Source organism: Dermacentor silvarum, chromosome 2 (assembly GCF_013339745.2).
Source record: "Dermacentor silvarum isolate Dsil-2018 chromosome 2, BIME_Dsil_1.4, whole genome shotgun sequence".
Classification (NCBI taxonomy): domain Eukaryota; kingdom Metazoa; phylum Arthropoda; class Arachnida; order Ixodida; family Ixodidae; genus Dermacentor; species Dermacentor silvarum.
The window spans coordinates 223,008,503-223,025,332 of record NC_051155.1 but is presented as its reverse complement, the minus strand read 5'-3'; the positions used below and the strand labels follow the sequence as shown (position 1 = coordinate 223,025,332).

Genomic DNA, 16,830 nt, shown 5'->3' with positions numbered 1-16,830 from the left:
AGGGCTTCATCGCACCCGCACAAATTGCACGCCGCACTGCTGGCCATCCCTATGACTGGAGAGTCCACGTGGCAGGCGAAGTCGCAAGTTAGGGTCGAGAGAGCTAGTGCAAGCGTGAGTTGGTGAAACCGGGTGGATTCCGCCGTAGACGTGTGCTGTGGCGAGCAAGTGATTGAAGTTGCCGCGCAGCATCCGTTCTTGAGAGTGGCATAGGCACCCGCTGATGTTTTTGATGAGCCGATCGCGCATCTTCATCTGTGCTGTCGTTGCCGACAATTCTGCAGTCGCTCGGTAACCCCTGAAATACATTGTCGTGTCCTTTCTCAAGTGCGTGGTGATGAGCGTGCATTATTTCATGCATTAGCTGATCGTGTGACCCATGAGGCAAGGCAAACTTCAGAGTTCATAGGGCTGCTATCGAATCGCAGAAAATATCCCAAAGCAGCAAGAGTGTGCGGCAAAAGATAAAGCTCGTAATTAGGTGGAAAAGTTGAAACGAGCCTTGGCAGAGCGGGCAGGTGGCTCGGCAAAAGGCCTTTCATGACTTACTATAACAGACTTCATGTAAACTACTGAAGGCTTGAGTGATCTGTGTAAAGACTTCAACATCAGCTAACGATTGCATTTACGAATCCATTCGGGCCTTTGAGATATCGCTCTCAGATGACACTGCCCGTGATTTATGCGCACATACAGTTTGAACTTGGTATTTTCTGAAGTTTTTTCAATTTATTTTTACTTGCAAGTTATAAGTCTCCGCACTTGTGCGTGAAACATCTTGCGCGTCATATGTGCCTCCGAGATGAGTGACCTGTTTGCGTTTTGTTTACGATATCAAGGTTTACTTAGTATTTGCGCTGATTCGTGTCGTCATGTCTGAAACCTCTTGTGTGCCATTTATCTAAGAATGCAAAAAAAAGAAAAATGTGTTAATAAATGTAAAGTCTGCACCGAAATCACGTAGGAAACTTCCTTCATTTGCCGAGTGCACTCGTGCTGTTGCGAGCGTTTACCGCCTGATCGAACGTCGCTTGGGTACTGAATGAAGCACTTGCTTCGCAGGGCGGACTGCCTGGCCCTGGCGGCTCGGTGCAAGGACGGACGGCAACTGGCGCCTCTCTGCGACTCCCTGGCGCCTCCTGGAGCACCATGTTTTTCGGTCCTCGGGCTCGACAAGAGTACGTTTTTTTTTTTTTGTCATTCAGCATCCTTTTTTTTTTTCAAATTATTATTCGCCTGGGGTTGTCACGGGGATAATGTGGCAAGGAAATTACACGTAAGCACGGAGTACAATTTCATGCAGATACTGCAACAGCGACGAAATGTATTGTCCACGAGTTATCGCATCAAAGCCTTCAGCCTGGTCAGTTCTTAACTTCGCATCTGTAAATACAGTTTCGAGGGCTGTCTTCGTCCCAGGACACGTCCAATGTAGATGGCGGGCATACGCTGCAGAAGCAGGGGAGAAGCACTTCGGGCATTGGGCATTGTCTTCGCGTGAATGAGTCCAAATTTACAAGTTATGGCTGGTGTAAAGCTAGTCCCGGCCCGAAGCCTCCGGAGAAAGACTTTCTTCACCCGAAAAAGATTGTGGGGAAGAAAGCAGACACGTGGAACGACGAGGACACGCGTGTCCCGCCGAAGGGTAGACTTTCGGGCAATGAAAACAGAGCGGGTTTCAAAGGGAAGCGAAAGACGAGGAGTTACAGGTGACGAGAAAGAGTGAGCCGCTCACCAGTGCAGGGGAGGGGGGGCTCGTACCGCAACCCGGAAGCGGCAACAACGTGCACTACGAGTGCCGATCTGCACGTGCTTGCACACGCCTCTGCAATGCAGTGCCAAGCTATAAACGCAGACAATCGAAAAAGAAAAAAAAATGAAAAAAGAAAAAAAAACAAGTTGCGGAATTTCGAACGACACCAAAAAAAAAAAAAAAAAAACTGTGGCATACTTGCAACGCATTAAAAAAATGTAAATCGATAGGGAAAGAAAAGTATATTTATTCCCACGCATCTCCGTGCAAAAGCTCGCAAAAGCTGGCTTCTCCGCAATAGCGCTTCTTGAAAGAAAAAGCGCGTTTCCGTAATTCCCAGGTAACCGAGGGCATTAGCGTTGAAACGATAGGCACAATTAGAAACTAGTAAACAAGCAACTATAAATAAATAAATAAATAAATAAATAAATAAATAAATAAATAAATAAATAAATAAATAAATAAATAAATAAATAAATAAATAAATAAATAAATAAATAAATAAATAAATAAATTGCGGTGAAGACGAATGACGTGCGTTGCATCCACGAAGTCATCCCTCCACTGGGAGCGAATTTAAGCTCGCGGTTCTGAAGCCTGTAGACCGGTTTTGTGATAACGCTGCCGCCGCTGCTATTCCCAGTTATTCGCTTGCCTTACAACTTAAATAAATGAAATGCCATCCTGGGCTTCTGTAGACGTTCGCTAATGCAACAATCTATCATAAGCAAGAACCTGAGGACATCGCTCGCTAGTTTGTGTAGTGTATTATAAGACACCGCGGTCAATGATCCGTCCAAATTGTGCGACATCAAATTGAAATTGGATACGCTATACTCAACTCGTGTCGTGAATCGTTTTAAAAATTCAAATAAGCGGAGCTTTGTTCGCACGCTATACTCTACAGATCAATAAAAGCGCATCTCACGGAGACAACATATTCAACCCGCCACGGAGTACGGCTCAGCGTTGCGCTGCCGAGCATGTGGTTCCATTCCCAGACGTGGCGGTAGCCATTCCCGTGACGACAGAATACAAGAACTCTCGCGTGCCCTGCTTTTAGCGACCGTTAAAGAAGAACTCCGGGCAAGTCAAGACTCATCCGGACTTCGGCGTTCCTCATAGCCCACGCACAGCGAAGTTTCGGGACGTTAACCTCCACAATATAATTATCAATGACGTTCACGGAGTTGCACTTATTCGCTATAGGTTATCATTCGCAGTGTCCTGGTTCGCTCTCATTTGTTTCCTCGGTTATGGATTCTACATATTGCAACCCTGCCTCGACTGAAGTGCGCTGCGCCTGCGCAGTCATTCACGCACGCGGACGTTAGGCGGAGACCGTGTATGGTTTCGCAAACGTGCGTGCCTTCGCATGCAAATCAGTGTAGACTGGCATTCTGGCTGCAGTGGCGGATGATATTCAGAGCCGCGAGCGAGGGCGTGTGTTTCGTGTTTGACAAATATTCGCGCGTTTTTTTTTTTTTTTTCTCCGCTTGTCGAGGGACGGCAGACTATGCCCAGAACAAATGAAGCGGCGCATGGGGGGAAAAATAGTAAAGCTCTTTCGCCCCCGCCCTTTTTTTTTTTCATTTCTCATTTCTGCAATGAAAAAAGAAGAAAAGTTGGTAATGCGAACTCGAGACTGGACTACCAGAGTCCGTTAACGGCAAACCCTCTTCTAAACCGCCTCATCGCGTATCTTTGAATGCCTACAGCTTACTCTAGGATCTGTTTCTGTTCTGCCTCGTGGATTGGAGCACAGATAAGATTCACCAAGAATACAGGGTGGCTCGCTTTTGAGTTGACATGCTTTGTTCTTGCAAACCAGGCCGCCCACTGGGGCTCGATTAAGTCTTTCAGCCGGACGTTGGGTGTAAATCACCGGATCTTGTAATAATGACACATCGAGCGTGCACGCTTTTAGGGCGGGCCTAAGTTGTTTGTCGCGCACTCTAAAGCTCATCCTTCGGGAGTTATCTGCTCCTTTAGCGCCAGCAGTCAAAACCTGCAAACCTTTAGTAGTAACTCAGGCGCAACCGAGTACGTCCTTACTGAACGTACTGCATGGCACACATTGGTGGTCCTGATGACATCTTCTACCTATATATTACTTCCGAGATAATTCCTTATAATAAACGAAAACGAACAACCACATCAGAGCAAAATAATTTGCTCTCTGCAAGAACATCTCAGGGGAACTAATCTGCCTACCGTGTCAGTGTCCTCCTGGTCCGGTATTACGCATTTCTCTCTTTCATCTCTCCTCGTCTCCCTGTCCCACTGCTAGCTACCAAGAGAAGATGCGTTACTCGTATCTTATATACCGACTAAATAACTTTCGTCCGCACTCTCGCCACCTTGCTTTCCAGAGCCAACAACAATGCCACCGGCAGCCGAGCCGGCGACGCAGCCATGCCGATCGCGGCCCTGTGGGAGCTCGTCCATCTGCGTCGTGAATCGGCATTGTGCCCCGGGACAGTCCTGCAGCATGTACCGGTGTTTGAAAAGTAAGCGTACCAATCACCACTCACAGCTCCGTCTCATCGGACGCCCGGCCCCGAGCAATGTCAAGCGTAACGTGTCAAGGCAGCAGTCCAAAAGGACTATAACTGTCGTGCTAGTGGATCTTCGACTCCAACTTAATATATACGGAAGCTTAGCGTGATGTGGCGGACGTTATTTTTTGAAACATATATATGCAATCGAAAGAGAGAAAAAAAAAGTAAGAAGCAGGCAGGCAATTGCCACTGGAAGGGACACAACACCTACCAACTCGTCAGGAAGGAAGGTAACAAGCACAGAAACGGACGATAGGAAGAAGGAAAGGAAAGAGGATGGAATGGAACCAGATGACAGCTACAGTAAACCAATGACAAAGAATTACAGATAGAAACACAAAACATATGTGGGTGAGTGCAAATCCAGAATGCTGACGTTTTGAATTGTTATCGAAATAACATTAGTTGAAGCATTATACTATAAGTAAGTCTCAAGAAACCGCCAGGAACGCACACAATATGAATCGAGCAAAATCCGATCAACTTTATTCGTGAACGAGGACAGGATACCTTTTTGAGTTTCTCCATTCACCTCATTTATGTTTCGATTATTCACTTTGACGAAATTGGAAACAATGACAACTATAAATATTGCCGCCGGCTTCTCGCTGTGAAACTTGCGCGTTGAGTAAGCATGATTTTAAATCGATGACTCAAAGGGGACACGAGCAATGACCCGTCCGCCGCCCGCCACTTACGTCGCGCATACAGCGTTAAAATATCCTTGCTCAACGTCTAATCACCGACAATTACTTTATATGCCAAGCACCGCGACGTTCCATCTTTTTTCTTTGCCTTTTACAGCGAAGCTGTTATAACCTCTATAGTTTTTTGTGACCGCGCGCGCGCTCACTCAAAAATGTGGGCCGATCCCGGAGACAGTGAAAAGAATCGGGAAGCGCACAGTGTGCTGCTCGTCCAAGAGGCATGACCTGACGTCATCACATGGCATCATCACTTGACGATGACGTCATCGCGTGAAGTCCCGCTTGACATGATAACGCCACGTTTGACGTCATCAGGCGTTATCGTATCGTGACGTGACGACACCGTTATCACGTAACGTTACGTTTGACGTGATGATGTCATCACGCGACCTTTGGTGTGATGACGTGATCACGCTTGGTCACCATGTAAAATGTGACGTCACCACCTGGTCGCATGGTTTTAGTACCATCGGATGTTAGCGGCGGATTTTCGCTTCATGGGCCATATAATGATTTCGTATTTATAAAGAATACCCCCCTAAGCAGTTGTAGTGGCGGTTTTCCACAGCTTCGCTGGACGTTGTCAGGATCGGGATGGCGAACCATGTTTTTTATTACTTTTAATGCAAAATGAGCTATTCTAACGACCAGCGGGACAATAGTATACACAGTGTGCGATGATGGATGTATACTGCGGTTCCTCGCATGCAGGTTGTCCCGTGGGCTCCGCGTCGGGGACATTGGTGCCTCAAGGCTCTCCAGCACGACTGCCACGCGTCGAAGGTGGCCGGCTCTGCTGGGCTCGTTGCCGGTGCTCGGAGACCGGTGCCCTGACCGAGTGCGTGCCCACCGGCTGCGATGACGCAACGCCAAGGAAGTGTTGGCTGGCCGGACGGTCTCGCTGTGAGCGAATTAGCCGATAATTTGTTAATTAAATTCTGGGGTATTACGTGCCAAAACCAGGATGTAATCATGAGGCACGTCGTATAGCGGGGGACTCCGGAATAATTTTGACCAATTGTAGTACTTTAACATGTACCCGCAAATGTACGGTACACGAATGTTTTTTGCATTCTGCCGCCATCGGAATGCGGCCGCCGCAGCCGCGATCAAACCCGCGACATCGAGCTCATCAGAGCAACGTCATAACCCGTGAGATGCCACTGTGGGTCTGTTTGATTGGTTTTACAATGTCATGTAAGCAAAAAAAGAAAGTCCATGCGTAATCGCTGTTGAACAAACTAGCCTGCCAGCACATCTTCGAAAAGCTATTTCAGAGCAGAATTCAACAAGGTGCTCTCACGTGAAAATACTTTCCGATTGGCCGGTGAAGCCGATTGGTTGACGCAGCTGATTGGTTGGCGGTCGGGCTTAACCGTCGTCCCTCAAGGCAGGGGCTCAATCCATTGACTGCTTATGATAAGGTGTTTAAGTTCACGCCGCATCACTTCATTAATCCCTCGTAGACCGGCAAGCACCAGACAGTGAACATGTACTCCCTTACATTTCTTAAACTACGTTCGACATTCATTCCGGTGTTGCGACTCTCTTGATTTTTATCCCCCTCCCTTTCCTGGATCACCCAGTCTACAAGGCAGGCGACGGAATTCAGTTAACACTCCCTCGATAACAGTACGCTTGACCACTCTGACAGTGACGTCATCTAGTCAGGCTGACGTGACTGTTAAGAACACTGCGTTGGAAAAGAACTATATGATCGCGTAGTAGTCACGGCCAGCCTTCCTCATTGAAAGGAGTCATCTCTCGGCCTTGTGCGACGTCAGATCTCAGAATATTCAAGCTAGAAGTTACCTAGGGGATATGAGGCCTTGGTGCAGTAATAGTTTTCGCCCGTGCTTTCTCTTTATTCTGGCGCTCTCTTATATATTTCTATTTTATTCTTATTAGACTCTCAGCATTAGGCCTAAGTATCGTCCTTGCAAATAAAGTATTCACTAACTCAATACTTCTGTAAGGACCACGACACGCTGCCATAACATTTCCAGACTTAGCGGGATCCTTGTTATTCTGCATGGGCGGCCGACCGCGAACATGCATTTGCTGCCTATCAGGACGTTGCCGTAGTGTCGTCGTTGCACAACACTGCACGAAAAGCAGGCAACGGCTCAAAATAGACAGAATTTTGATGCGGCATCGTTTTTCTCTTGCAGCGCCGGGAAGCCGCTTTCTGGTGCACGGCTGCCTACGCTGTCGTTGCGACAGCACCGGCCACATCAGCTGCACTAGGGCAGCGCATGACTGCCTTGTCCAGGACGGTAAGGCGTCTGTACAGTGTCGCAAGCACGCACTTGCCAACGGCGTACGGAACGCCTTTTTTTGCTTTGTAGAAGCTGTTTTGCATACTCACTTCATCAAACTGTTTGATGCGTCAGTGAGACCTCTTGTTACATGAAGTACCGCGTAAGCTTCGATAGAAGTCTAAGCTACAGACAATCACACATACACACACACACACGCACGCACGCACACGCACGCACGCACGCACACGCACACACGCACGCACACACACACACACACACACACACACACACACACACACGCGCGCGCGCGCGCGCTGCGTTTAAATGTGCACTGCGTGATTACGACCTTAGAAAAAAAGTGCGTCTGCATTTGTTCGACCACGGCCGCTGGATGTTTTTATCGAGCGGCCGTGGTATGAAACACAACGCGTCTCCAGCCATGGCGTGTACGCCGTGAAATCTTGCAGTGACCTGCGGCTGCAGTCCTGAAGGTGACGAGGAGGGCGAGGTTTGTGGTGCCGACGGACGCACTCACCGCAGCGCGTGCCTGGCCCGCTGCGCCGGCCTCGCCCAGGGCCAGTGGGAACCGGGTCCCTGCCACCAGACGGACCCGTGCGCCGGACGACCCTGCCCTGCTAGAGCTCCTCTGTGAGTTCTGCGCGTCAGAGAACTTCCCTAGCCTTCCTTGACTTCTGTTCGTTATCCCCTAAGTATAGGCAGCTGGCTGGAGTGCGTTATTCAAGCTTATATTGTTAGTGTGTTCCTTGTTTTATTGTGATAGCAATTATATGGACACTCCAAGCGGATTTCTGCCGTCGCCGTCGCCGTGAAGTTCCGTATGAAGTCCAAGGGCGATGAAATTGTCGCCACGCGCCATATGCTGTATGTGCGAGTGAAAGCGCGCGAGGGACGCGCGCTTTCACTGAGAGCGAACGCACGGCGGAGAGCAAACGCGCCGTCTTCCATCGTGCAAAAGGCACCGTGCGAAAGCCGCGCACCATATCTTGAAAGTGCTCTCCACACGGCTCTTACCTTTGTATGCGCTGTGCTTTCGCCGCTCAGTTTCTGTTGAAGCGATAGACTGCGCGAACCTTAGCTCGCTGCTGCTGCGCGCTTGCTCACCCCAGCGTTCTGACAGTGCTTGTCTGCGGTCATCGAGTGTGATCTATTCATGTTTGCTTGTGCGCGCTGACACCATGCTTGTTAATTCAGTTAGTAAGCATGGTAGTAGTAATGAGTAGTTAGTAAGTTAGTAAGCGAATGTGTCCAAGTTTATGCAGCCGTTAAAACTACTATCCTTACTCCGTATAGCTCTCTACGAATTTGCTATCGCAATTGATGCTTCGCCTTTCGGGAGAAACTGCGACTTTTTTGAAGCCAAACGTTATTTCCCTTGGCGCAAGTATACGCAAGCGCTTTTCATCGAATATATAGTTTACATAGTCCTGAATGTTGACCGACAATGTAGCGCCATTGAGCGCACCAGCAGTGTGTTCTGCGTCCAGTAATGGTATATAGCACTGTGACTCAAGGAGTATGGAAGCCTTAAATATACTTAGATATGTGTAGACCTTCTCTGTGCATTTCTCTCTCATCAGTATTCTTCCCTCGACAAACATCACACATCGTCCTTGTCCTAGTGCAGCGAAAACCTACCGGCGATGGCCGGGCCGTGAGCGTGTCATCTGCTACTGCTACATACCTCGATAAGTGTTCTTTTTTGTTCATTATACCCGAAGAAAGGAAGAGGCTGTGGTGCCTTACTCAAGCTTACTTTCAGTATGTTCGCGCTTTTTGCCTCTCCATGCATAACAAAGAACTAACTAACCTTGTTTGGTGAGCAAATAAAATCTGTTGTAGAGGTCCGCCCACAGTCAAGCCTGTTGAGCAATCCACAACAGTGGTAGCTGGCCCAACCACAATGACGACGACAACGACGGCACAACGTCGACAACAGCCGAAGTCGACAAGACGATAACGACAACTCCGTAGACGGCGCTATATGTATACAACGGCGACAGCCGCAGACGGCAAGCCGTTAGCAACTCCGAAGACGGCACTATACGACGTCACGACTCCGAAAACGTCACGATGGTCCACATTTCGCCCACTTAGGATCAATTCCAATGGCTCTGCCCTCGATCGATCCCTTTTCGTGGATATCCGTTTCAAATGGCGCCCACTGAAAAAGCCAGCAGACCCGTCGCTCCAACGAGGCGCCGCGCTGGACGTTACGTCACGAAAAAAAAAAATGAAAGTATCCCCGAAAGTGACAGTCAGAGAATACTACCCTCGGTCAACGACAGCTAGTATTTCCGTCTTGGCCTTTTCTTTTGCAGCGAAGCTGTATATGCCTAGGCTGAAACACTCGTGGTCCGACCACAGAAACACTCCGGCGGAAATAAACCTATCGAAAACCTATCGAAACCTCGCGTCTCGTTCACTTGGTATATGCCAAAATTGGCATGGAAGAGTACGAATGTATGACTAACATGACCGAGAGGTCATGACATCAATAATATCACAGGCTCGTCAGTTACGTCACGATTAACGATAATAAAATCACGTGTGGCGCATACCCGCATTGGATATGCAGGTATGAGCCAGGGACAAGAAGAAAGAAAGAAAGAAAGAAAGAAAGAAAGAAAGAAAGAAAGAAAGAAAGAAAGAAAGAAAGAAAGAAAGAAATCACGTGTGGCTCATACCGGGGCCGCATGCACATCTCAGCTTCGCTGGTTTACCATATGTACGGAGTGCATGGGCGGTGAATTTTTTCTCCAAAGAAAGAATTCACCGCCCAGCGTACGGTAGCAAACCGGATCCTCCCATCTGGTTAACCTACCTGCCTTTCCCCTTTCTTCTGTCTCTCTCTCCAAAGAAACATGTTGACAATACCTGCGAGACGATGACGTAGGTTGACTGAAATACTCCTTAATAGCTGTTTCTGTAAATCTTTTAAAAGTCGCAGTTTCGCCCGAAAGGTGAAGCGTCGATTGCGATAGCAAATTAGTATAGACAGCTATACTAAGTAAGGATAGTAGTTATATCGGCCGAATAAACTTGTAAACCGGGTGTATCACGGAATGTGATCGAAATTTCTTAAAAACTGTGAAGATGCGATAATCAAGATAATTCCTCCAGATTGCTTTTGCCACAAAGACGTACAATATAATACGACTAGAGGTAGAGGTAGTAATTGAAAATAAATAAATAATAAATAAATAGACAGATAAAAAATCACAGTTTCGTGCGACAGGCGAAGCATTGATTGCGATAGCAAACTATTAGACAACTATACGAAGTAAGGTTAGTCGTTTTATCGGCCATATAAACTTGTAAACATATAGGCACACTAACTAAATTACCAAGCATGGTGTCACGCGCGCACAAGCAAACATGAACACATCTCACTCGATGACCGCGCAAACTCACTGACAAAATGCTGGAGTGAGAAAGCGCGGCTGCAGCAGCATCGCGCGGATTGACCTTCGTGTTACCTCTCGTTTCAACGCTAACTAAGCAGCGGGAACACAGCGCACACTAAGCTATCAGCACTTCAACGCACTCTGCCCCATCGCAGATCACTTTCAAGATAGGGCCCACGCGGCCGCCGCTGGAGTAGAGTGCCCCTCCCTCCTCCCCCCCCCCCCCCCCTCCCCGTGCCTTGCGCGCGACGGAAGACGGCGCGCTCCCTGCGTTCTTCCCTTGCGCGCGCGAGACTGAGTCACCATCGTCGGCTCACCCTCGCACGCTTTCACTCGCACATACAGCATACGGTGCGCTCGGCGACAATGTTATCGCACTTGGACTTTATACAGAACATCATGGCGACGCCAATGGCAGAAATGCGCCTGTAGTGTCCATATAATTGCCATCGCAATAAAAATACCTTCGCCATCAAGCTAAGCACACGGCGAACCCCGTATCTCTCTCGCTGAAGAAGACCGACAGCAAGAATTACTGCTAAGTGCCGAAAGAATAATGCTACACAGAAGAGAAAAGAACAACACGCGTAGGAAGCGTACAGCGGTAGTGTGGGCTAAAAGAAGTATTGTATTGTGAGGTATACACTGCGGCGTTACAAAGAGCCTCAAGTTACGTTCGTCTGGAAGAAGCAAAGAAGGGTCCAGCGACAGACCTACACCAACCTCAATTCGCGAGCCTAGGCTGAGGGAGTGAGGGGGGGGGGGGGGGCTATCACCTTCCACGAGAGGCAGTTTCTTCCCGAATCCAGGTGAGACAGGCGGATGAGTCAAAAGAAAAGAAATGTGATGGACGACCAAGGAAGCGGAGTTACGGAACGCGCGACGCCCGCAGCCCGAGCCTCATCCGTTTCGGGAATGTCCTGCGCGGAGCGAACCGCATGGTTTTAGTGCGATCCCTTCGAGCGGCCTTTAGCTGCCGCGCGATGTCTCTCCCCAGCAGTAATGCAATCACGCCACACGGGATCTTTCCTACGTTCTTGAATGTAGTGCCTTGATTTCCCGCTCTTCCTTGGCTGCCGTGCTTCTTTCTGTACTGCTACATTGACCGAATCACAGCCTTCGTTAACAAGCTTCCTGCGGCATCTCGTCCGCATTTACATCACTCCTGACCGAGTCGGTTGATTAGAGGGGGAAAAAAAAAAGAACAGCACTGCTGGCAAATGTGGAACGGCCGGAAGTTCCGGGCGTTGATTGGTGCTTGGTTTATTCATGACAACTCCGGCTGCCCCTGTGCAAAAGTACCTTGCCGCATCACGCACTAGATAGAACATGAAGGCGATTCGTATAATCGTATTTTCTCTTATTCTTCTTTGGCGTGAGTTCATCTGCATAACTTTCGCGTTCTGTCCTTTACAAACCTACAAGGAAGTCAAGCGTTTCTGGTATAAATAAGCCGTAAGTTGTTCCTCGGTGTCACTATTTCCTTCTCCTTGGCCGTGAAATGTCGCGAGAAGCGACCGCCTCCTCTGATGATGTAAAGCCTTGAACGACTTCTCTTCTGCAATAATTGTTTCGCAGCGAAGCCCCCTTTTTTGTGACTTTACGCAACAGCTTGTAAGCAGGCTCCCACACACAGCTAGATTGTCGCTATTGATTGACTAGGCGATTCTCAACCTCTAAGCATGCGCATTGCAAGAATCGCTTGGGCACGTACTCGCGTATTATTCTGAATCGTAGATCGTGAGCTCCAGCGTGATCTAATTATCAGTCGTAGGTTTGCCTTATTACGGTAGCGGTGCTGTAGCTGCGTGGATAAGCTTGAATGTGGTATACTTCGAACAAGATTATGTCTTTATTAAGAAGCAGAAGCATTAAGGAAAACGTTGGAAAACATAAGAATTATAGCCTAATGTTAAAGCGTCGAGGTAAAGGTTAACGATATACTAGAAACTTATCCAGAAAGAAAACAAAGAAAACAAAACAAGAACACGAAATGATAGACACACACGCGTACTTTGCGTGCGTCTCTCTTTTTGTGGTAGGTAATTTTGGGGTGGCGACAGCTGACATCGTGGACATAAAGGCACGGGGCATTAACATTATCTGAAGCAGAAGGAGCTTGATGTGGGCAAGTTGGTGTAACATACTTCAAGAAAAAAAAACAGCGCAAAAGAGACGAGGACGAAAAAAAAGACAGGTAAAACAGACAGACAGACAGCGCCTGTCTGTTGTACCTGTCTTCTTTCCGTCCTCGTCTCTTTTGCGCTGTTTTTTTCTTGAGGTACGTTAACATTATATCCGCATGCTCAATTTTTTTTTTTACTCTTCGCATCTAGGTTGCAAAGAGAGAGAGAAAGAGAGAAAGCAAGGTTGCGCCTATGTTTTGAAAGTCTGAACTAGGAACACGTTCGGTGCATTACCACGCTAACACACTGACTGACAGGTTCTTTCCCCTTTCCAAAAAATGGACTGACAGTGCACTAACTATACCGTCTCGTCTCACAAGTTGTGTGCGAAAACCTGGCCTAACTACCTGTCTGCATGATCGGGGGTCCTGCGCAGATGCGTGTCAAGGAGGCGTGTCTGTCTGGGCCCGTGCAGACAGTTCATCTGCATCGGCAATGCCACAGACCGCGCCAGCGGCGGAAACTGCCGCGGCAGTGGTCCGGTCTGCGACACGGAGGGTCGAGAACATCCGAACCTCTGCGCACTGCTGTCCAGCCACGACGGTGACCCGAGCTCGTGGCTGGCGCACCACGGACCCTGCGAGCAGGGGTGCCGTGCGCGGGGCCCCGTGTGCGGTCTGGACGGCGAGATGTACGCCAGCGAATGCGCTGCCTGGGCGCAGCGGGTGCTGGTCGACTACCGCGGACCTTGCCTACGCCGATCGGGCACAGAGAGCTGCGACCAAGTGCGCTGCCCGCAACTGCCACCAGGTGGATGTCAAGCGCAGCTGACGCGGCTTCCAGGCACCTGCTGTCCTTTGTGTGGTGAGCGCCATGCAGCTTACTGCTGGTGTGTGCGTGAGCGTTGTTCCTCTTCGTGAAAGGCCGTCAGAAAGAAGTTGGCAACTTATAGCACGGTCTTGTCGGTATGCGCGCTCGAGTGCGAGTATTTTTGCGGGTGTATGCGCGAGTGGCTTGCCTGCGCATGTTCCGTTTTCCTATTCGGCTGTGCGCCAGAGCAATCCACCAAAAATCCCCGCTTTATTTAGGCAGTACATCCGAATACTGCGGACACTGCTAATGTATGCGGGAGAGGGCAATGCAGTGCATTTAGCCGATGCTTGTTACACGCTGCATACAAGATGTTTTAACGAATGAGCCCACTTAGGGAAGCCCTCAATAGAAACATAAACATAAAAAATTGCGTTTTAGATGTGCGGGGCTCTCCAAAGAGACACGTATGTGTAAACACTAATGAAAGGTACATTCACCCTGTCGCAAGAGGTGAAGGCCTTTTCTGACCATAACAGACTGGTCTTCGTTGTGATAGGCATGTATACTTACTCTTCATATATGTACTTGATGACTAATAACACAACGCGGTGACCCTGCTATAGGTTGGGGCCTGCGGTTGGTCATGGGGCGGCCCTGGCGTGACGGCGACAGCGACCAGAAAGAAGAGCGTGCGTTGTCCGAGCTGCTGTGGTGGTTACGCACGCAGCTGTCCAGCACCCAGTGCGACCTGTTCGGCCACCTGGACCCCGCGCTGCCAGACTTCCTCGTGGTGCTCGTGGTGCCGACGTCGCGGCCCGCCTCCTGGAATCTCTGTCGCGCCGAAGCGCAGCGTCTGGACGCTCTGGTGCGGGTGCGAAACCCGGCGCTCTTCAGCCTCCTGCCCATGGAAGCAGTGGCCGGTTCCGCGGGACTGCTAGACGAAATGCCGGAACCCACATCGTCGGCGCCTGGTGCCGGAAGGCTCGCCGCGCATGCGCCGCTCTTAACGCTCTTGCTGCTGCCTTTGCTGTTAGTGGCTGCTGTGTGCCCGGCACCACTGTTTGGACCACCGCTCGCAGCAGCAGCAACGGCTGCCTTTCATCGGCAGCCGTCGGTGTCTGCGCTGCGTGCCACCCCGCTTGAGGGAATTGCGGGCTACCGACGGACATTAATTGACAGAGTGCGGTAGCATGACTGATCGCTGGACGAAATGTTTGGCTGTCGAGCAACGTAACTTGTCTAAAACGTATCTTCGACAACGCGCGCGGCCGAGAGAACGCTTCCCACAGATCTCACGCCAGAGGTGCAGACTCTCGGGTCTTGTCTTCACTACGGGCTGTTCAAGTTCTCAACTGTCCAGCTCTTGCGTAAGCTTCATAAAAACCAAAGTGGTACACCAAAGATAACTTTCCGCTGAGCGAATCGCCATGGAGTTATACCCCGGCTTGTGAAGATATCTCGCACGCGGTCTCTGCCATTGTGCTGTATAGGAGATGCTGATACATCTCCCCAAGTTGTCATGGCATGTTTTACGTTCGCTGCGATGTCCCTGCTCATTAACTGCCTTGAGAGTAACAAAAGCTGACCGAAGATTTCTGTAAAATTCTGCCAGCGTGCTGGCCTGAAATGCACTGCGCACGTGCACCGCAATACACCACATCTACTGCTAGAACCTTATGAGGCACTTCATTTGGAAATGGCGCTCGGTGAAGCGCGGAAACTGCTCTCGTGTGACCATCGACTCGAGCGAGACGACAGTTTTTAATCATCTCATTGTGTTAGCATTTGAGTACCGCCGCACACTTTTTAATTCGTCTCAACTTCTAAATAAGGTACCAAGAAGGCGCGATAGAACACCGAAGGTAATTTTGATTGCATGATCTCTTGACTTCTAGTTTCTATGACAACAAGATACTCCTGTTTTGACAAAAGACATGCAACTCTGTTGCTTATTATGACGTTACCACCAGTTTTCTTGCCCGTCATAATCTTTCTCGTGATTTCACCATCATCCAGCGAATGTGCCCTGGCTGTAGTAGTAGTAGTAGTAGTAGTATGCTTTATTTCCACAAAATAAAATACAGTATTGCGGAGGGAAAGTGGGGAAAAAAAGCTGCTCATGGCAGCTTGACCAGCCCCAAATACCTATGTAGATTCGTTTTATTAAGCCACCTTGCGGCCTTTTTTTTTTCTGAAAAAGAATGTTGTTTTTTTTCTTCTTTTTTGGGGAGGCGACTTCACATGATTACTGCTACCGAAGCGTAGCACGCTGCGTACACTGCTTAGCCTTTTTTTTTTTTTTTTTTGCAGGACACAGCGACAGCTCGACATCCTGGATGTTTGAAGCTGCCGTTTTTCATGGTTAGAACTCGCCTTGCCAAATGATAATTGCGCGACATGTGAGAGCTGATACACTTGCAGCCTGTGCACATCTTCTGGCTTAGATGACTCTGAGCCCATCAGAAGGAAGAGCAAAATGCGCGTTAAACGCAATCGAGGTGACGAAACTGATTGAGACAGATAGATGATGGATGGGCTCACTGACCAGTGTCATCATAATGTTTATAAGGAGCAGTGTGCTATAGGCGTGCAAACGAACAAAGCTCTCCAGGTGTTATAGAAATTCCAAAGCAGTGGCACCAATACTCAAATGGGGCACATCGGAATGAATCCACGCAAAGAACGCATGACGCAACGTTTTTGAGGTTCCCAAAACAATATTCCGGAAGACCAAAAAGGTGACGTATATGGTATACGGTGCGTTTATAAATCGTGCGACGTGGCGTAAGCTTGGAGGCTGTTTTAGTAAAAAAAAATAAATAAATAAAATAAAATAAACAAGGCGTTGTTTCACCATGCTTGTCAGATGGGCTTGCATTGCCACACATAAACGCTGCTGCAGCTAGCCTGGCACTACAGAAACTGAAGGAAACAAATGTACAGAAGAAAAATAAAGGAAGGTAAATCTCGCTTGACCTGGGAATATCCTTCAAAGGCGCACATGCGCAGTGGCGAATGCTCTCCTACAAATGACCACTAGCCGGATAGAGGAGTGAATTCGCGCTTCCTAGAGGGACATTAATTCTTTTTTCTAAACAATGTGAGCAGCTTGCTGGAATTTCTGAAGATGCGAAGCACCTTGCATAAGTTCCGATGCGTCCGAAGCACAACGCAGGAACCTTCT

At 48.8% G+C, this 16,830-nt stretch overlaps 1 protein-coding gene across 1 annotated transcript in view; it reads left to right on the top strand.

The window, feature by feature from the left end:
* LOC119442721 (reversion-inducing cysteine-rich protein with Kazal motifs) overlaps positions 1-16,607 on the top strand; it is a 43,910-nt gene extending 27,303 nt beyond the window's left edge. Inside the window, exons 9-15 of the mRNA XM_037707700.2 lie at positions 1,063-1,178; positions 4,126-4,263; positions 5,733-5,924; positions 7,193-7,297; positions 7,750-7,930; positions 13,270-13,697; positions 14,270-16,607. Coding sequence (XP_037563628.1) covers positions 1,063-1,178; positions 4,126-4,263; positions 5,733-5,924; positions 7,193-7,297; positions 7,750-7,930; positions 13,270-13,697; positions 14,270-14,835 — 1,726 coding nt within the window. The 3' untranslated portion in view covers positions 14,836-16,607. The remainder of the gene's footprint in view (positions 1-1,062; positions 1,179-4,125; positions 4,264-5,732; positions 5,925-7,192; positions 7,298-7,749; positions 7,931-13,269; positions 13,698-14,269) is intronic.
* Positions 16,608-16,830: the final 223 nt, after the last annotated feature.